Source organism: Vulpes lagopus, chromosome 7, assembly GCF_018345385.1.
Source record: "Vulpes lagopus strain Blue_001 chromosome 7, ASM1834538v1, whole genome shotgun sequence".
In the NCBI taxonomy this organism is placed as follows: Eukaryota; Metazoa; Chordata; class Mammalia; order Carnivora; family Canidae; genus Vulpes; species Vulpes lagopus.
The window spans coordinates 64,502,185-64,523,379 of NC_054830.1; the positions used below are offsets into that span (position 1 = coordinate 64,502,185).

The 21,195-nt window shown below is 52.4% G+C and overlaps 1 protein-coding gene across 22 annotated transcripts in view; it reads right to left on the bottom strand.

Annotated features, from left to right (window-relative positions):
- The window catches only part of ZNF618 (zinc finger protein 618), a 181,487-nt gene that overhangs the window by 65,361 nt on the left and 94,931 nt on the right, over nt 1-21,195 (bottom strand). For all 22 annotated transcript variants that reach the window (XM_041762714.1, XM_041762715.1, XM_041762726.1 and 19 more), the window contains exon 3: nt 11,771-11,814. Coding sequence is in view for 20 of the 22 variants with exons in the window: in XM_041762726.1 (XP_041618660.1) it covers nt 11,771-11,814 (44 nt within the window). In the remaining 2 variants the exon portion in view is untranslated. The remainder of the gene's footprint in view (nt 1-11,770; nt 11,815-21,195) is intronic.

Consider the following 21,195-nt stretch of genomic DNA (forward strand, 5'->3'; position numbering starts at 1 on the left):
CTAGGGCTGCTCTTCTCCCCAAGGCCTCCTGTGACCTCCAGGCTCCTAGGGCCTATGGTCCCTTCCTGTCCTTTGCAACCTCCTCCTCGATCAGCGGCCTCGGACAAGCGCCTCCCTGTCCCCTGTCCAAAACCTTTGCTCCCTCTGGCTCTGTGCTCACCTTCCTTCTGTCCCCTCCTCTGTCCTGTGCTGATGGCTCGTCACCAATTCTTCACCCTTATACGCTGACATGCCCCAAGGATCAGTCCTAGAACCCCTTCTATCTTTAACCACATTCAGTCCCTAAGTGATCTCCTCCAGAGTCAGGCTTTTAAATATTAACAGCGTGATGATGAATCCCAAATTCTGTCTCCAGCTGGGGCCTCCCCCTGAACTCCAGACCTACACACACACAACTGCCGGCTGGACACCTCCTCCTGGATGCCCAAGAAACACCCATATTTAACAGGTCCAACTGAGCTACTGCTAACACCTCTTGACCCAAGTCAAGACAACAACCCTGACTCCTATCCCGGAGCTCTTGCCACTAAACCCTGCAGCCCACGATGCCACGATCAAATAACCGCAGACATCTCGATCTTAGTTGATAGCAATTCCAACCCTCTAGCTTCTCGGGCCCAGATCCTGGAACTAACCCGTCCTCCCTCCCTCACTCTGTACTAAGGCACACCTATCAACTCCACCTTCAAGATATGTCCAGAGCCTGAGTACTCCTCACCAGCACTTGGCCACCCCCTGGTCCCAACCGCCTCCCCCGCTTCCTGCCTTGTGGTCAGTCGCACAACCAGTCTCCTGCTCCTACCCCTGCCCAGTGCCTCGAAGTCGATGTTCAACACAGCAGCCATGGCGACCTTATTAAAACAAGCCAGGTTGTGTCACCCCTTGGCCCCATGATGGCCCCACATCTCACCAGGAATAACAGCCAGAGCCCTCGCGCTGACCCTTGGGGCTCCCCGGGACACACTCCCTTGCTGGCCACACCAGTCTCCCCACTGTTCCCTTAGGACATGGGGCCTGAGGCCTCTGCCTGGAATAATTTCCCAGTCCCAGATGCCTTCACCATTAGTCCCCAGTCAAACATCCCAGGGCCAGTGGAGACATCCTGACTGTTCGATCTAAACCACATGCGGCTCACCCCGGCCTTCCCTACCCCATTTCTTCATTCCCTGCTTTACTCGTTCAGTTCATCTGCCTTTCATCCTCTTCACGGTCTGTCCTGCTGGAACATGACCTCCGGGAGGATGAGGACTCTCTCTTGTCCACTGCCTGTCGCATCCCAGCACCTACAGCTGCACATGGCACAGGGGAGGTGATGGGCAGGCACCAGTTCACCGAAGGATCTAAGCAATGCATCCTGGAGAGGGCAGTGCCAACGTGGCCTTTAGGGCGTGTCTCTCTCTCCCTGTCTCTATTCCCCCCCCCCCCCACACACACACACAAAGAATATGGATGGTTTAACTGCTTTCATTAACGTTCAGAACCAAAGCAGCAAGGCCCACCTGCCGGCCCTCGGTATCACATGGTCCGGAGAAGTTCAACATGACCCACGATCTGAATATTGATGCTTCTTCTAGAAGTGCCACACTCTTATCTTGCTCCTCTCCAGCGGGAATTTCTCAAATGTAATGCACTCTTCCTTCTCCCTGAAACGCCAAACTAGGATAGCCTGGGGGATGCTCTGACACCAACTCTTTTTCTTCCCCAGCTTTGCTGAGATATTACTAACATGGTAGGATAGGGAAGTGTAAGGGGAGCACTGCAATGATCTGTGCTGCGAAGTGCCACCAACTCTCGAGCGTGCAGGCCTGCTATGACCAACATGGCTCGGCACACGCAAGGGCCCTCAGGGCCCAGGGCGGGGTGCTGAGCTCCCAGAATGGCCACTCTCACTGGCATCCCTCTGGGAGCCTGGAACCTCATTCCTGTGGCTTCTGGAATGACCCCCTCTGCTTCTAACGGGCTCCTGCTCTGAATCTGCCCTCTGATCCCACGTAGTTGAGAGAGACCTCCACCAGGGGCAAAGGCTCTACCCCCCTGCTTTCCGTGTCCCTGTGCCTGGCCCGTAGCAGATGTTGGCTGACGTCTGCCAAACAACACAGAGAATGGCCCAAGGTACGTACGCCAGCATGAAGGTGGAGGCGATTACAGCAACAATATCATAAGGAGGGAGTGGGGACAAGAGCAGCTACGGTGTACTATGTGCCTTGACCTGCCAGGCATGGTGCTTCACCCTGTGTCCACACACATCCCACTGTTCCCAATGCCTGATATATGCTAAGTTCTTTGGCCCCTGAGGATCAGGGGCACCTGGGGGGGGGGGGCTCAGTTAAGTGCCTGTCTTGGGCTGAGGTCATGATCCCAGGGTCCTGGGGTTGAGCCCCATGTCGGGCTCCCTGCTCAGTGGGGAGTCTGCTTCTCCTGCCCCCTCTGCACCTTCCCCCACACTCGCTCTGCAACCTCAGTCTCTCTCAAATCATTCTCTCTTTTTTTTTTTAAGATTTTTTAAAGATTTTTAAGATTTTTTAAGATTTTATTTATTCATTCATGAGAGACAGAGAGAGAGAGAGAGAGAGAGAGAGAGGCAGAGACACAGGCAGAGGGAGAAGCAGGCTCCATGCAGGGAGCCCGACGTGGGACTCGATCCCGGGTCTCCAGGATCACACCCCGGGCCGAAGGCAATGTTAAACCGTTGAGCCACCCGGGCTGCCCATAGATAAATCTTTTTTAAAAAAAGAAAACGGAGAATCAGAGAAACAGAGTGACTTTTTCACAGTTACACAGCTTTCTAGTGACAGAATGAGATGCACTCAGACCTGCCCAACTCCCACACCTGGGCTTTCAATCATTTTGATTCTTTGCTTTCCCTTCTCAAAAGAAGAGAGGATTAAAAAACCAAAACCAAAACACTTGCTAAATGAATGGACAAATTAATGACTAATTGACCACAAAGTCCCAAAAGATGGGGAACATACCCCCTCGTCTCCTCCTGTATCCTCAGCATCTTGATGGAACGGGGGTGGGGGTGGGGTACATCCTAGATGCTTAACACAGTAACACAGAAATGTGATAAAACTAAGGAACGAGGGGTTCCACGGCGGCAAGTGCTTGGGCTTTAGGATCACTGTCGACCTCTAACTCTCCTTGACGTGTTCTAACATGGCTGCTGTGTTCAGACGTGTCCTGTGGACCTAGGGTCTCCTGTCTTTCGCGACAAGGACAGGAATCCTAACAGAGATAAAGGCTGCAGCTTCCACCAGCCTGGAAGGACCGAGAGAGACAGAGAGAGAACCGACAGCAAAACCCCAATTTCCACAAACCCCGCTAACGAGGCCTGTGCCTATATTTACTATTCCACCCGTGTTTCGAATCTTCACATCATCACCCATGCCTTCATAACCCTCAGAATTATCTGCACTTCCATTTGTCATGTATCACTGATATATTTTAATAAATAGTCAAGTAGAAAAGATTAGATTAATAGATTAAAACTATTAACCTATTAAACAACTCTTAACAGTCTAGAAATTCAAAATAACCTACAATGCATAAATATATCATTAGTTTGAGATAATTCTTAGGCACTTAATTTTCTTCAGTGTATGGTGTCAGTCAGCCGCGACGCCGGGTAATACTGCAGTTCAGAAAGACAGCATGGAGATTTAAATATTAAGAGTTAATTCCCTGGTTAATTTAAACCTAAAATAGAGAGAAGCAGGAGTCTTGAGCAATGCTGTCAAGTCACAAACTCCCGACATTTAGCAGGACGGGGCCCACCGGGTAAAGCTGGGAACTTCTTTCACGGGTGTCACGGCACAGGGAGGGCTGGCCCAGGTCATTAAAAAGAATTACTGTTAAGGGCATCTTAAGCAGACACACAGCCTGCGTTTTGCAACGGCTGCGGCAGTGATGCAGGTGGGCTCCATGAGCAAGGAGCAACTGGCCCGTGAGCGCGCACCCCTCACCCAGACAGCGGGACGCTGCACACCCGGGAATCCTTACCCAGACCCAACTCCCTCAACCCCTCAACCAGCCGGTGGGGAAGGGGAGGCCCCAGTGGAGTCCCTCGCCCACTGTCCTGCAGAAGTCCCCTGGGCCCCCATGGGGTCCCCTGCAGACCCCAAGGGGGCAGCCAACTCAACCACGCAAGACTGAGGTGGCCCCTAAGCCCCTAAGCTGGTCCTCACACTGGCTAATGTGACAACAGAGAAAAAATACTCTCCCTCTGCCACCAATTCAGTTTCCTGCCCAGGCTGTGACTTAGCCACTGTCTCCCTCACCCCCCACCCCCAACACCGATGCCCAGCTTCTCTGGCCACTTTCCTCTTGGGATGGAAGGTAAAGAGGAAGGTAAAGAGGCCTGGGAGCAAGGCCTGGCATAGGAAGCAGCAGACAGAGATGGGAGGATAGGGAAGGACAGCCCCTGGCTCTGCAGATGAACAGAGTGGGGAGGGTCTGGCCTGCACCCCCCTCTCTGCCACTTATGAGCTATGTGACCTGGAACAATTTCCTCCACCTCCCTGGGACTCCCTTTCCCCAACTGTAGGATAGAGTAGGGATATGGAAAGGCCTTGACATGACCTGAAGCTCTTCCTTCAGAAAAAAAAAAAAAAAAAACAGGTCCCAACAGGACCCCTCTGCTCCATCATCCTGCCCACAGGACCTGCCCTGCTGCCGTCTTGCCCACGTGGCCCTGACACGCAGCCAGGTCCTCCCGAGGTGTCCAGGGGTAATAAGCTAGATGCTGCGCTGTTGCCAAGTTTCCTAACTCACCTACACCCCCCCCCTCCCCTCCCCTCCCCTCCCTGCGTGGACACTGGGCAAGTCCCCAGGAACCACGAAGGGTGGGTCAGAAGACTTGAGGGCAGAGGTGGCCACAAGGCACCCAGCACAGCGCCACACACAGCGGGGCTCCAGCCGCCTTAGTTCTATCTCCCGTCCTGCCCGAGTGCTTGCTGGACAGAAACGTGCACCGTGTGGTCAAACTCTGAAAACCAGCAGCTCTCAGGCCACGGACGGGGTACTCCTAAATGAAGCAGAGGGGCGATTTTTTAGGCCCTGTGAGAAGAGAAGTGGGGAGGGGGTGCATGGCCAAGCCCCGTGCAGCAGCGCCAAGGGGGGGAAGGACGCACACGGCGGCAGCGCCCACGCAGGCGGCCAGGGAGGCGTGGAGGGGCCGGCGCGCCGAAGCACCACGCTCGGCACGGAGCAGAAGCTGAGGGGGAGCACCTCCCTCTCCCCCATTGGCAGAGCCGGGCAGACGGCGAGGCTGTGGAGATTTCCAGAGTTGTTCACTCAGGTCAAGGGCCTTTGGCATCAAGGGCCTCGAGAAGCACCCAGGTTGGATCATCCTCCTTCCCATCCTCGAGATTGAGCTTCTTCGGGACAAGGCGAGACTTCCAAGCGCCTCGAACGGTTGAAGCACGAGGGCTCCACATTCTGAATCTGCTCACAAGGAGCAGGGGGTCAGGGTGGGGGGGAGACTCCCGCCGGGTGCACGCCCTGAGCACAGGTTCCCTGGGACCCCAGGCACCTACCCCCACCCCCCCGCGCCTGAGAGCCACAGTGCCATTCGGCAAAAATGATTCAGCGGTTCTGATGTGCATTAGTTTGCATTTCTGTGGCTGTCTCCGGATGGGCTTGAATTTTCAAGAATCTGCCCTATCCGTGGAGTGTAGGTTTAACAGCAACTGATCAAGCAGAAAGGAAATCTGCCCACCAAAAAAAAAAAAGGCACTGGCCCCCGGGGAATAAGTACATGAACCCCAGAATCGGCCTGCAATTTATGATTTTTGCGGCCCAACTTCACCTAAAGTTTGCCAAGTTGAGAATACACATTTTTGTTAAATCAAATCCGAGCTCTGATAACAGCCGCACAAGCCTAGAGTCAAGATAAAGATGCGCCCTGGCTAAAATACACCCCGAGTTCTTAAATAATTCATTCTGCTAACACCACACTGGTCACTGACTGCCATCGAGCCTACCGCGAGCTTTTGTGCAAATGAAATTAATCTGTTGAGGGCTACTTTTATTTTTGCAGCTGAAAAGCAAAATGCTAAACAAGAAGATATTCTTTAAAAAAATAATAATTATGCAGCAGCTGCACACACACACGTGGTGATCAGATGAAGTAATGGTCCATCCGTGAAAAATCTTGGCTTGAAGGGCAAGACTGGCTAGGCTCCAAGCTCTTTTACTACGCGTGTGACCTCAGACAAGCCCAGTCCTCCAATTCCCTCTGGGGATGGGGGTGGCATCACAACCTCAGAGGACCACTGGAGGACCAAGGGAGAGCTGTGCGTGATCCTGCATGACACAGCAACGGGATCGAGGTCGGCCCTCCACACCCACCCTCGTCCCTGACTCCAGTCTTCTCTCCAGAGTCCAGACTCAACAAGAAATCAATTGCCATCCCACTGCTCTCGCCTCCTAGGAAGGGAATCTGGTACGGTGTTGATAAAAATAAGCATTTATGGAACACCTACTACGGGCCAGGCGCTGTGCTAAGCATATGCATGTTCCCATTATTATTACACTTATTACTATTATTACACTTGATCCTATATAATTCCCATTTTATAGATGAAGACACTGAGGTCAGGCAAGTAGCCCAAGGTCACACAAACAGGCAGCGGGTAGCCCCAGGATCCAAACCCAGGCAGCCTGGGCTCCTCTGAGCTAATAAGCTGCTTGGCAAGAGAGAAGGCAAGTAGAAACCCGGCAGACCGGCCATGGAGAAGCGAGCATTTTTGGATGGAGAAGTGACACAACACTTTGCTGAACTGGGTTCCTCATACCTCAAAAGATACAGCCTTTTGGAAACTCACTTCCAAGCCAGGCTTCTAAGGTCCTGCCGGTGCTGAAGCCTTAGCAACACCTCTTTAATCTTAATCCCTTGCAGTTTATTCACCTCCTGGTAGCAAGTATTTTCCTTCTGAAACCAAATCGTATCATGCTAGCCCTCCGCTCAAACCCCCAGTGGGATGGGATCCCTGGGTGGCGCAGCGGTTTAGCGCCTGCCTTTGGCCCAGGGCGCGATCCTGGAGACCCGGGATCAAATCCCACATCGGGCTCCCGGTGCATGGAGCCTGCTTCTCCCTCTGCCTGTGTCTCTGCCTCTCTCTCTCTCTCTGTGATTATCATAAATAATAAAATAAAAATTAAAAAAAAAAATTAAAAAAAAAAAAAACCCCAGTGGGTCCCCCTATCTCGTGCAGGGTAAAGCCCAAAGTGTCAACGATAGCCTCCCTGTCAATCAGCCTCCTTGCTGTGGCTCCAACACAATGTACACACTCCTGCCCCAGGGCCTTTGCACCCATTGTTCTCTCTGTCTGGATGTGTTTCTCCCAAATGAATGCTTGGCCCAGTCCCTCATTTCCTCCAGATCCATGTTCAGATGTCACCTTCTGGTGATGCACCACTCCCTCTGGCCCTCCCAACCCCCACCCTGCTTCCCCCCTATCCACCTCCCAGCACTGTTTTACCTTACGACATACCATACATTTTACATATTGATTCTGTCTCCTCCACTCTCACTAGAATATGAGCTCCATGAGATTTCTGTTTTGTTCACTGCTGTATTTCCAGCACCCAGCTCAGATCCTGGCACTCAGTAGGTGCTAAGTATTTGTAGAATGAATGAATGAGATTTGGTCTTATCACCCCCCCACCCCCATCTCGACCCATCAAATCTCTCCTCTGTCTACAAGATCCTGATTGCTTGTTAGGTGACTGGTCTACACAGCAAAGGAATGAGTCCCTTAACCTCTTCTCCTCCTGGTTATTAACTTATCTCCAAAATGAGATAGTTACTCCAAATTATCTATAGAGCCCTATCAGCTCTGAAAACCTTCAACCGACAAAAAAAAAAAAAAAAAAAAAAAAAGCGGCCTAATTCTTCATTACCACAAGCCTGTACCTACATTTACTTGATTATAAAAACTGCACTTCCTTTAGAATTTTCCAGTTAAGGCCCCACAGCCCCCACGCCTCTTAGCATAAGTGAGGTTTGGCAGCCGTTGTGCTACGTGATTTGTAATCTGTACCCCAAGTCAGCACTAACCTCAAGTGCTGGGATCACTGGTCCTGTAAAATTGACCCAGGTTGGGTTACAAGAGAAGTAAACCAAACCACATTCGGTTGTTTCTTAGGATCAGAAACACCACCTCTCCTTGTCCCCCTCAATTTAACACTAATTCCTTAGCAGTCCATGCTGTTGGTTTTGGGGGTTAGCCAGAGGCCCTCTGGAGAAGTCACAAAATTAGGCATTCTGGGCCAAAAAGGCGCTGGGAAGAAGGCGGACCTGAGTGCAACAACCGAGCGTGCCGCGCCGTGGCACAGCTGGGAGCTGGCGGTGGAGGCCGGTGTCAGAGGGCTGGGGGCCTTCAAGGTCATCCCCAGGCGGGGTTGCAGAGCCGAGCTCTGACCTCAGGGAGCCCCGGGCCTGTGTTTCTCCATCCAAAACAGGGACTAAATGCATCTAATGCTCGATCGAGTGCCAATACGTCTAAACCCCAACTTGGCCCATCTAACCCAAGGCCAGGGTCAAATTCGCAAGCGGCCTCAGGCCGCATTAATGTTCCCTTGATGTGTCATGTGTAATTCACTCCTCAGACGGAATGCTGGGTCATGATACAATAAGACCGTCTTGGTTTCTCAAAGACACTCTATTGGCTCTAATGATACCATCAATATAAACTCACTTGTTGAGCTCGCTCGAAATCCCTGCCTTCCTGACAAGTCCCTGGCCGGTGGCACAGCCCCTGGCCCCTAACGGGCTCCTCTAACATCTGTTCACTGACCACTTCATCCTAATAAAGGGAAGGGCACTGTGGCTAAGCACACACATCAGAGAAGTCAGACCTGGGGAGGCACCCTGGCTCTATCACTTACTTCCAACTGGGCCACCCAAGGCCCCTAAACATCTCTCTGACTCAGCTTTCCCATCTGTACAGTGGGACTAATAAATCCACCTCCTTCATAAGGACTGTTTTATAGATTACATACGTTAATAATAAACTAAGTCACTTAGCTCAGAGCCTGACTGACATACAAGTGCCGACTAAATGGCAGTCGTTATTATTACAAATTTCTTCTTTACGTCTCAAGTCACACATAGCCCTAAGGTTTGGGCTGGCCCTTCCTGGTACATGTTCTGGCACTGTGGTGGTAACATGGGGGGCTCCATCCATCACTGAGTATGTGCAAGCCTAGGCTGGTCAGGCAGGGCAGCAAACAGATGGCACACGTCCCATCCTTCACCTCCTCTGACCAGGGCAGGCATCTCTAATCTATCCCTGCACTCTTCTCACTCTGATTACAGCCTGCAGCCGGTCAGATTCCATTCACAACTTCAGGTGGCCACCACCACTAGGGAGGAACCTGCCTGCTGTCTTCTGACCCGATGTGGGAGAAATTCATGCATTAGAAAGTAAGAGCAAGGAACACCCTTGCGTGAAAGTCATCGAGGAATAGATGGAGGTCTGCCTCTGTCCACTTCCGTAGGCACCCAAGTGTCTGCTGGATGATGCCTTAGCCTCCAATCCATCTGGGCCCATCACCCACAGCACTAGGCCTAACGCAGCAGGTGCTCAATGAGCATGGAGGATGGTGGGAGAGGCTGGCCAGACCCTCCCTCGAGCACAGCAGTGCGGAGTCAAGAGAAGTACCCTGCGCTGGCAGGTTCACAGCCTGACACGGCCACTTATTCACCACATGACCCTGACCAGGGCCGTCCCTCCCCATGTGTCCCATGAGAGGGAGGGACTGGTCAAATCCCAAGGGCCCTTCCAGTCCTGACATTCCAATCTAGGAAGCACTTCCCAGGCACCCCCAGTCTAGGGACTCCCACTGCCCCACAGACCACAGCCTCATGTGCTGCTCTTAACACAAAACCCCACGACTAGAGGGGCCCAGGACACAGACACAAGGCACCAGGCAGCTGCTGGCCACATGGTCACTGCCAGCATCCATACACCCAAGCCTGGCCATCCACCCCGCCATCCCAGCCCATGCTCCCGGCCTCTACATCACCCCCACTTCTCCCATCTCATTCGGGTCTCCGTCCCAGTAACACTGAGCACCCGCTGGAGGTTTCTGCTTATGGACCTGGCACCCTAGGTCCAGGTCCATAAATACAACACAAACACATACGGTAAGTCAAGAGCATGAACAGCCGACGAGGGACACGGGCCACAGGCCCTGAGGCGCAGGAAAGGCATGAAGGAAGATCAGAGAAAGAACATTCCAGGCGAAGGCAATAGCCGCTGCAAAGGCTCTCAGGCGACAGTCCATTGAGGCCAAGGGCTGACAAACCACGGGTGGTGTATGCCTGCCCTCTCTTCGGTGCTTTCACAGGCGCTGACAGAGCACAGAGATTACCAGAGACCCCTGCCCTTCAACTTGCAAAACACTTATTATCTGGCCCTTTATGGGTAAAGCTGGTTGACCCCTGGTTTCGAGTGTTAGACGCACGGAGAGGTGGTTGGGGCAGCTAAGACAGACCGTGCAACGGGGATACAGAGACTGGGGCAGAGGGGCGCCCAGGCTGTGCTGGGAACTCTGGGTCACAACGACCCCAGGCCCAGTACCTTTGCCTCAAGTCTGTCCCCCTCTAATCCACCCTGCAAATAGCTGCCCGGGGGACCTTCCCAAAACACAGAGCTAAACATGTTATTCTTTCTTTCGAAGAGTGATGGCTTCCCGTGGTTTCCCAAAGCATGTCTTGAAGAACACTCGCCCTGTGGCTGAACTTCCACAAAAGGGTTCCATGGTTAAGCAAGTTTGAGAAACAGAGCATTCCCCTCTCAGATGTCCTCAAACCCCACGTCAGCACCTGAAAAGACTAAGAAGTCCCTCAGCAAAGGGATCTGTTGACTTTGCTTCACCTACTGTCCTTCAAACTGACCTGGCCACAAATCTCCTTTTTTCCACAAAAATTTCTCAACATTGTAAAGAACTAGTGTTGGTGGGCTGAAGGGCAAATTCCTCTGCCTGGCATTTGTGCTCTGACCCCAAACTCCGGGAGGTGATCCTAGAGCCCATTCCAGATCCTGTGTGTGTGTGTGTGTGTGTGTGTGCGCGTATGCAGCCTGGAGAGCCACCTCTGGTCTGTCCCTTGCTGTCCTCCTGCCTCCAGCGCCCCCAGTAAAGGTCACCTGGCCGCTCGGGCTCTGCCCTCCCCAAGGGAACACTGGGAGCAGCGCTCACGGTTTCCAAGCGCCGGCCTGTGCCACTGGTGGCAGACGTCCACTGTGGGGCCCCTCCATGGTCCCTTCCCGCCTTCCTTGGTAACCCCAGCCCAGCTCTCCTCCGGGGGCCTCCCCTCAGCTCCGGCCAGCTTCCAGGGCTGTTGGCCTCAGCAGAGTATCCATCCCCTCCCCTTGCTGCAGGGTGGCTGGTTCAGGGAGGGGAGTGCGGGGCGCAGGCCGGGCCAACGGGTGCCAAGCCAGGATGGGAGGTCCCCACACCGCAGCCGGGACAGGATTCAAGTCCGGGCCTTCCGCCCACTCCTGCACTTCACCTCTAACTTCCTCCCGACCTGAGCACCCAAAGGCCTGTTCAGGTCCATTCACAGGTCCTTGGGGAGGTCTCAGGACGGCTGGAGGGTGCTGCCCACAACCACACATTCGCCAGGGAAGTACAGATACGTCTCGGGCCAGGAGGCTGGCCTGGGCCACCCATCCCCTTTCAGAGAGGTGGCTGCCGGTTGTGAAATGGGGGGGTGTGGGGGGGTGTCCAACAGGAGGGAGGGGTGGAGGGAAAGGGAATGTACCTGCTGGCCGTGCTTTTCCTTCCGGGGGTACTGGCTCCGTCAGCCTGCAAAAGAAACCCAAAACACCTACATGAGCCAAGGGGGGCAAGCCCAGATTCCACCCACTGCCCCCCCAGCCAAGCTCCCCCTCAACACCGGCCTGGCCTTCACACAGAGGGAAGGGCTGGCACAACCGGGAGCTCCATTCCTCCAGGCTGTGAAAACCTGCCCCCAGTGGTAAGAGGGAGGCAGGACACCCCCACCCCCTCGCCCCCCACCCCCCCACCCCTGGAATTTGCTTGGCCCTTTAAATCCAGCTGAGCACCCATTGCCAACACAAACCCAGCAACCACAGGGCCCTGGGGACTCAGTGAAAAGTAAGTAACCAGCTAAATCTGAGATTGAATTGCACCATTTTTATTTTCATCTGGGATTTCCAATAAAACAGTAGCCGCAGATTTATTCCTACCAACCCGAGGGGGAAAATCCTATTATGTTAAAATATTCTGTCCCCCAACCCTACTGGCAGGGAGAGACAAGAGAGTGCTGGTTCTTAATCTCTTTCATTTGGGGTCCGGCGGGGGGATGGGGAGATAAGGCTGACCACATGAAAATTTCAGAAATCATAAAATTCCGGTTCAGATACAGAAACCGATGGCCCCAGGCCAGGAGGGAGCTGCCTAAAGTGTCAGGAGGAGCGAATGACAAACACCTGGGGTGCTGGACTCCCTAGGCCAGTGCTGGGGGGACCTCTGTGCAGAGGCCGAAGGAGGCTGCAGAGGCTGCAGACGTGGAAGGAACGCACGGGTCGCACATGCATCCCCTGGCTTTGTCAAAACATTTATAATAACAATAATCACAGAATCATGCAGGTTCCAAACTCTGGCACACGCCTGTTTCTGAATTCAGAATCCTTCCGAGTTTAGAAAGGTAATGCAGTGTATGTGTTCTGTATCTCAAAACAACCCTGGCAAGGGTCCGGGTAGCCCTCCACCCCCTGGACGCAAGCACAGTGATGTTTCCACAGTGAAACCCATGCAGTCAGCCCTGTGGAGGGTAAACGAAGAGAGAACTCGTCTCTTCCGCCTTCAGGTCAAGTCCTGCCACCTCACCAGTTACCAAAAAAAATCTTTTTGTTTTCAAGTTCTTTGAATTTCAGGATTCAAAGACCTAAAATAAAAACAGCAGCAGCTACCTTTTGATGGGTGTTACAAACTGGCAAAAACAGATGGCGGACGTCGATTCAAACAGTCAATATAGAAAAATTACAAGGATTTGACCCAAAGGCGGCCAGATTTCAGCGTGTCAACGCAGCACCCAGTCCCATGTGACCAGAGTCAGTCGGAGCTGCCACACCCAGTTCTCCACAGTCCCCACCACTCCCTCTTGCCTTATACCAAGCCCTCCAGCCCGGCCCCCAGGGGTACCCAGACCCGTTCCCCCAGCTAACTTCCCCCAAGGGGGGCGCAGTGCACCCACATCTAATGCTTCTTATTCAATCCTCCCCATGGGTCCCCCAACACACATACACAGTAGCCCCATTTTCACAAGTGCAGCCAATGAGACTCAGAGAATTTAAGTCGTTCGTCCGACATCCCACAAGCTACAAGCCCAGGTCTGGATCACTCCAGTGTCTACCTTCCTCAGCTCTGGAATATTCTCTCCCACCAATATTCAGAAGAGCCAATCGGGAAATGAGGTAAACCCACACGGCCCCCACTGCCCACACGAAGGAAATGCAAAGATGAAGGACAAATAGGGAGGTAGAAATGTGAGGCCTGGGAGGGAAAAATTAATGGGATGCTGGTGTATTATTTCAGTGGCAGAAACAAGAAAGCGGAAAATGGTTTGCATATCATTTCACTGGGAGCAAAGGAACAGGATCAGTTACAGCCTCCTTCCGACATCCTGCATTCCTCAAAACTTCTATGGAAAGTGAATGGGAAGAAGTTGTTTTAATCTTCCTATCGAAAGAGGCAGAAGAGGTAAGGGGTGGAAACTCTGCCCCAGAGAGCTTTAAAAAATCATTAAAATCCCCAATGATCTCTTGTCAGAACAGACTCAACTCTTGGCACGTATTTCTAGCATTTCACACATATTTTCATGCTGTCTTGTTTTTTGGTCCTTTTCCTTCCCAGTCTCACCCAGAGCCAACCACACGTGGACAGTGAACATGCGGCTGGGGGGGAGAAGAGATTCTCTGTCTCCAGTACACCTCATCATCTCCACCTACGTTTTCCCTCTTGTTATGTTTGTGATACTTGCGTTTCTTGCCACCACGGGCAACACTCAAGTTTTGTTTTCCACCAATTTTTATAAAACAAAGACAAAATGCTAAAAATGTTCCAACAGTGGTTCAAACAAATCCTTGCGCAGAAACTCAGGCAGAGCAACAGGAGAAATGGAGCCATGGGCGGGAGGAGCACCACCTGGGCAGGTGTGACCGGGACATTTACTGGCGGATGAGGGTGCCAACATGGGTGGGCGTGTCCGCAGACAAGACCAAGCAGAGACGTCCGACATGGCATGTGTCACTATCACAGGTCCAGTTGATGATGGCACTTGGGCCTGGCCGAGTCCAGACCTACCGTAACCAAAGGGCACAGCCTCCCAGGCCCTCCCAGCCCCGGCGGGAGCTCGCGGTGCCGAGGACACTGACCCTCGGCGTGGGGATCTGTGAGATGCCAGGCCAGCTCTGTGTCCTCGCAACCCCCTACTGCTTGAATTAAGCTGAACCTCTGACACGGCCTATTTTCCAAATGGTCTAATACCAGCAATTTCCTATGATTTAACCTAAACCACAAGCTCACCTTTACCGGGTGTAATCTCGCCTGATTCTCGATCTGAACTGAAGTTCACGGGGTAGCGTCAGATAGATGGTCCTGCGCCTGGACCCCTGGCTCTGCCGTTTCCTAGCTATGGGATCCTGGACAAGCCACCCGCGCTCTCAAGGCCTCGGCTTTCACATGTGCAAAATGGCAATGTGCCAACCCCAGGACCTATCTCCCGGGACCGGTGAGGTAACACGGGTACGAGTACCTAGCACGGGCTAAGTACCGAGTGCACAGCAGATGAGCGAGAGGCAGGGCCGACCTGCACCCGCCCTAGGCGTGTCCCCAGCCTGTCTCGGGGTAAGATGTGAATCCTGTGCTGCAGGTCAGCATCTCATGGGTGTCCACCAGACCCCACAGCTCTGAGGCTTCTTCCAAAGGGCCGGTCAAAACAACATCTCATGCGGTGACATAGCTAAAGCACTAAGTGCAGACCAGGTGTGCGGAGGAACCCTTCAGCAACGGAAACTCTACTCTGGCTGCCACTGGACCACGTGCTCCTACAGGTGCTGCTTTGGTCTGGCCCTGTCCGGGTCTCACCCTGGGCAGGCTGCTTCCTTTCCCTGGGCCTCAGGTTCTCACTGCTGAAAACAGGACAGGAGGCACGAGAGAGTTAAATCAGGTCATCTCTTGCTGCCCTTCATCTCTGTGACTCTCTATGGAGCTGACCTAACCCTTAAGCACCCCCCCCCGCCCCCTCCCCCCACCCCCCACCCCTGTGCAAGTGAACCAGGGCGGACACAGTGGGCCCAGGACAGACCCTCCTCCTCAGGCCCAGGAGGCTGGGGGAGGGGTAACAGGCCTGCACCGCCCCACCCCCACCCCACCCCCACCCCTCAGTAAGCGCACCTGCCCCCACACCCCTTCACCAGCCCTATGCATTCCTTATACACCCGTTTCTCCTTAGGACCCAGGCAAAGCTATGTTTGGTTTCCTTCGAACCTCCTCTTCCCTCCCAAATGAATGTTAAGTTGTTCTTTTCCATTCTCTTATTAAGGATTTTCTTGGAAAGAAAATATTATTCCAAACCCAGAAATTTTATTTCTGAAATTGTGCAAATGTAAGTTGTAGGACATTAGCTGCATTTCACATTTTGTGCAAATGGCAGAAACAGGCAATTCGTGTGCTACGGGATGGGGGCTGGCCAACGATTTCGATAAAATAAACCCTTTTTTAATTTAAATGCTAATGCACTGAATTAAAATTTAATAACTGAGGAAATTGAAAAGCCGAGCAGGAATATTGGAAATAAATCCAAGCAGAAACAGCTGAAATTAAAAATTCTAGAGAGTAGGAGGATAGCAGCTAAGCTGTCTTATATGATTACATTTTTTTTTCAGAATGAAGCAAAAAAAAAAAAAAAAAATCCTATCTCTCGCTGGCTCTAGGGCAGTAAATCCACAGTGCTGTGATTTATTGCTCAATTTTCCTGAGGGAAAAAGGCTTTCTTTCATGCTGAAATATTTCATAAATTTCAAGCCAGCATAAATTCTTAATTTAAAAGTTATGGAGGTCACATTTAGTGCACTGGTACGGTTCCAAAATCTTAAAGGAATAGCAGCGACCAAAAAGGAAAAAAAAAAAAAAAAAAAAAAAAGCGAAAAAAGGGAAAAAGGAGGGGTAGAATTTGCTCCTTTTTTTTTTTTCCCTTTTTTTCCTTTTGGTTTTAATTCACGAGTTAAAATTTCATTATTGAAGATTCCTCCTGGATGGATGGAACCCAAGCACATGGGGGAACTGGTATGTGTTTGGAAATCTGCTGCAAAAGATGAAGAGATAAAGATTTAATTTAATTATAAAAAGGCTTTTTTTTTTTTTTTTTTTTTTTTTTTTAAGCCACTTGAGGAATTTCTGGTAAAAATTTCCTCCCTTCACTGCCCGGGAAGGGGTGAGGGTGGGGGCGGGTGGCCAACGTAATTGCTTCTCTTAGATCTCCAATCTTTTGTGCACGCTGATATATTCATTTGTTATACAGCTGTTCAGCGGCGGAAAGAATGCTGGGGCGCCCATAATTCTAAGCAAATCAATCAAAAATTAATGATTTGTCATGCTTGCACAATGGAGGAAAACAGCTCCGTGGGCCCTGGCTGCCTGATCTCGAAGAATGAAATGCCTTCCTGCGATAAGAGAACCGAGCCGGAGGCTGAGCGGGGCTGGGGTGCCCCCGCGGGGTGGGTGCTCGTGGTGGCCGAGCCCTGCGCGCATGGAGGAGCGCCGCCGCCATCTTGGACACGCGCCTCCCCAGGACGGTGCCTCGGCGGCAAGCCCAGGGCCGACCTGGCGCAGCACATTTCCGTGGTGGAACGACCAGGATCTGGCCTTCTCCCTCCCCCACTGCAATGCAAAACTTGCTTCCTCTTGGGAAACATCAAGGACCCCACCAGGCTTGACCGTCCTCATTCTCCCCCACCATCAATCTCCCCCACCAGGCTTGACCTCATTCACTGTTCCCCCAACACTCCTAACCCGCCACCGCCCGCACTTTTCACCCGCTCTGCGGGATGGGGACCACAGTTCCTGGAGCGCCCGTGTACCCCCAGACCATGCACTCTTCCTGGATGAAGACCACATCCCACCCATGGCCATGGCTCCAGGACCCGGCTTGGGGCCTGGGATGCGGCAAATATTCAGCAAATAGGGTTGAATCCATTAATTATTATTTCTCGGCAAACACGGATAACGAAGTTGCTTAGATGAATAATGAACTGCACTGGCAACTAGGATGAAATATAACAAGTGATCTTAAATAATCGATCGCTCCTTTTATTCATTCAACGGATATTCCTTGAAAGTCTACTGTGCTCAGCTTTGGGTAGACAACCTCAAACCCACTGGTGTACAATTCCAAATGCCCAAAGTTCACTGCTTCTTGGCTTCTCTCCACCCTTGGAAGGGAAGAGTGAATGTGAACCCAGGAGAGAAGTTCTCTGCGTGCTCAAATGCCTTTAAGTCATGTGAATGCTATATGCACAAGTATCCAGTGCAGGTGACTCCAAAATACGCCCGTGTACGTCATACGTATGTTAGAACACAGAAACACTGTTCGTTATTACTAACAGGTACAACTGACCCTGTAGGAAGCTGCTCAGCCTCAACACTGAGGGAGGCCAAGTGCACTTGACCTGGAGGCCTACCAGAGGCACTGCGTCTGTCGGACGCACCTGCCAGAGTCCCAAACCCTACCCAGATGATCACCCCATCTCCTACTACACTGAGGACTGCTGGAGAAGTGGGTCCAAACAACTCAAGACTCATTTACACAACTCTTTCCTTTCCAATAGCCAATGGATCCCCAAAATTTAACTTGAACTTTCTGTCTCGCTGAGGCACAAGGCTCAAATCAGGAAGTCAGTCACTCATCCAGAAAGTACTTAGTGAGCATCTTCCGTACACCAGACATTGTTCTAGGCAATGGGATATATTCCTGCCCTCATGGCGATCACATTCAAGTTGGGAGAGACGGTAGTGTTAAGTGTAATAAATTAGTAAAATTTATCTTATGCTAGGAAGTAATCATTTCTGTGAGGGGAAAACAGAGAAGGGGAAGGGTAACCAGAGTGCCGGGGCAAGGAGTCAGGTGATCAGAGCAGGTGTCTCTAGGCAAACAATGGAAGGCAAGGTATCTGGGGAAAAGGGAATGACCAGTGCAAAGACCCAAGGGCAGGACTGTGCCCCATGTGCTCCGCAAACAGCAAGGGTGTTATGAGTGAGGAAGCGAGGGGAGAGGTAAGGGAGGCTGGCCCATGCAGGGCCCTGGAGGCCACAGAAGGCCTATGGTTGGCTTTTACCCTGGAAAGCCACTGGAAGGTTTTGGCAAAGTGACATGATTTGACTTCCATTTTAAAAAGATCCTTCTGGCTGCTGTATTGAGAAGGGACCAGGGGGAGGGGGCGGGCAAGGGTGGAAGTAGGCAGGAGGTGGGTTAGGAGGTCACTGACACAGCCCAGGTCAAAGATGAAGGTAGTTGGGATCAGGAGAGTGGCAGCAAGGGGGTAAGGAGGTGGGTTCTGAATATACTGGAAGGGAGGACCAACAGGACCCTCCTGATAAACTGAATCTGGGCTGTGACAGGAAGAGTCAGGGAAGATTCCAAAAATCTTGGGCCTCCACACCAAGAAAAAAGGACTCGTACCTCTCTGGTACATGAGAAAACGAATCACTGGCACAGCATCCTATGAGGATCAGCACCTCACATCAAATCCTCTCAATAACCTGCGAATGGGACACTGCAGCCTTAACTATCCCCCCTCTGACCAAGAATGAGCCAGCCACCCAGAGGGGCCAAGTGACTTGCCCAATGTCACACAGCAGGTCAGTGGCTTGGCCAGGGCTCACACATCTTCTCACCCAACTCTATGGTTATTTCCTCTACACGCTTGGCCCTTCGGGTCTAAAAGCAACAAGTCAAGCTGGTCCCCAAACAGCATAGGTGAACTTTTGCCTACGGAACCAATCAGGTCCCAACTCAAGCACAGGCTGCCCCTGCTTTTGTTCACTGGGTGTGTTCTCGAAAAACACCTATTAAGGGCGACCCTCCCAACACTAAGCAATATCTTTGCACGTTACAAGGATGACCCCATTCCCAGGAAACTATATTATAAATTCCCTAATTAGACCTTGCTTCTTATTCTTGGATCACCTTTGGTGATATGTTTCTAGCGTGTGGTGCCTGGTTTTTAATTCTGTCTTTGTTTTCCACCCAAATGTGGGGACTCAGAGCTCAGGGGTCCAAGCGGCAGGGGTGGCAGCTGGAGAAGACTCTGAGCTAAAAGAAGTGGGTATTTCAATGGGTATTTGTGTCGTGCACTGTAGATGTGAAATTCTGAGAGGCCTTGGGGGCTGATGCTGAATCAGACCCTGCTCCTTGTCATTCACCCAAATACAACCTATTAAGTACCCACTGTGTGCTGGACACCAGAGTTGTCACTGAGGACACAACAGCTGCAAGAACGGTGGCAGAAACGGGCAGTGATTACTTAATTGTTCCATGCTATCAATTTATAATTACCAACCGAGATATGGCTCTCAAGAGGAAGGCCTAGACGCCACAAGCATCTCTGACAACAGGATCCAGGGAGACGGCGGGGTCAGGGAGAGCTTCCCCGAGGGAGGGATGCTAGATGCTGGAACAGGAGCTCCTGCTCAACAAGCGAAATGTTCGGTCTAGATGCAAATGAAGCTGACACCAGCTGAGTGCCAGGGAGCACCGAGAAGGGCACCATCCTGCCCAGCAGGGAAGCGTGGGTCCCTGAAGCCTGCAGGCCGCGGCCTTCTCTGAAGACTTTCATCTTGGTAGGAAGGGACCAGCCCACTGACAGGCCTGGGCTCTGATGAGACCCCAGGCGAGAGCCCAGAGGCCCGGGGAAACTGGCCAAGTTTCCAACTAGAAGGGAAAACAAAGAGAAGTGGCCAATGTCTTTTGCCTCTTGGCCGCGATGCCCCCCACCCCTCCGTCCCTCCCCCAAGCCCTTGCTCTCTGAGGTCAAGTGTCAAGAAACAAATCAGGCTGCCTAGGAATGAACCTGCACGGTTCTTTCAGTCTCACAGGCATTTCCAGGTGCGGGAAGGACCTCCCCTCTCTGGCAGATGGCCGGACAGTCTGGAACAGGGTTCTAATGCTGATGTCCCCATCAACACCACCACCACCACCACCACCACCACGGTCACGGCTGTCTCTGTCGTGCCATCAACAGCTGGTGCTTATGGGGCACCTGCCACCAGGCACAGGGCTTTGGGCATCACCCCGAGGCTCGATGGGCTGCCCTGAAGGCTCATGCACCTGTAAAGCAACAGCTAGCTGCAGAATGGAGGCAGGGAGCCTATGGAGGCCACTGTCATCTTCCAGGGAAGAGATGGCAATGGTCGGGAACAGCAGTGGAGGAGAGAATGCTCTAGAACAAAGGGCTACTGGGAGCACCAAGGATCTCCTAAGATAGCATGTGGGGAGCACCTGGGGCAGAGCCTGTATGCAGCAGTCACTCAATAAATGACAGGTTTAAAAACACACAAATAATGGCAGCTGTGGAGAAACTCCTGCCTTGGACTGTGTGCAGAGAACCTGGTCTCCTCTGTGCACAGCCTCGGGCACTAAGAAGAGGCCCAGAAGTGAGAGATGGAGGAGGAGGAGGCCCAGAAGTGAGGGATGGAGGAGGAGGAGACCCAGAAGTAAGGGATGGAGGAGGAGGCAGCCCAGAAGCGAGGGATGGAGGAGGAGGAGACCCAGAAGTGAGGGATGGGGGAGGAGGAGGCCCAGAAGTGAGGGATGAAGGAGGAGGAGGCCCAGAAGTGAGGGATGAAGGAGGAGGAGGCCCAGAAGTGAGGGATGGAGGAGGAGGAGGAGGAGGAGACCCAGAAGCGAGGGATGAAGGAGGAGGAGGCCCAGAAGTGAGGGATGGAGAAGGAGGCCCAGAAGTGAGGGATGGAGGAGGAGGAGGCCCAGAAGTGAGGAATGGAGGAAGAGGAGGAGGCCCAGAAGTGAGAGATGGAGGAGGAGGAAGCCCAGAAGTGAAGAATGGAGGAGGAGGAGGAGGAGGAGGAGGAGGAGGAGGAGGCGGCGGCCCAGAAGTGAGGGATGGAGGAGGAGGAGGAGACCCAGAAGCAAGGGATGAAGGAGGA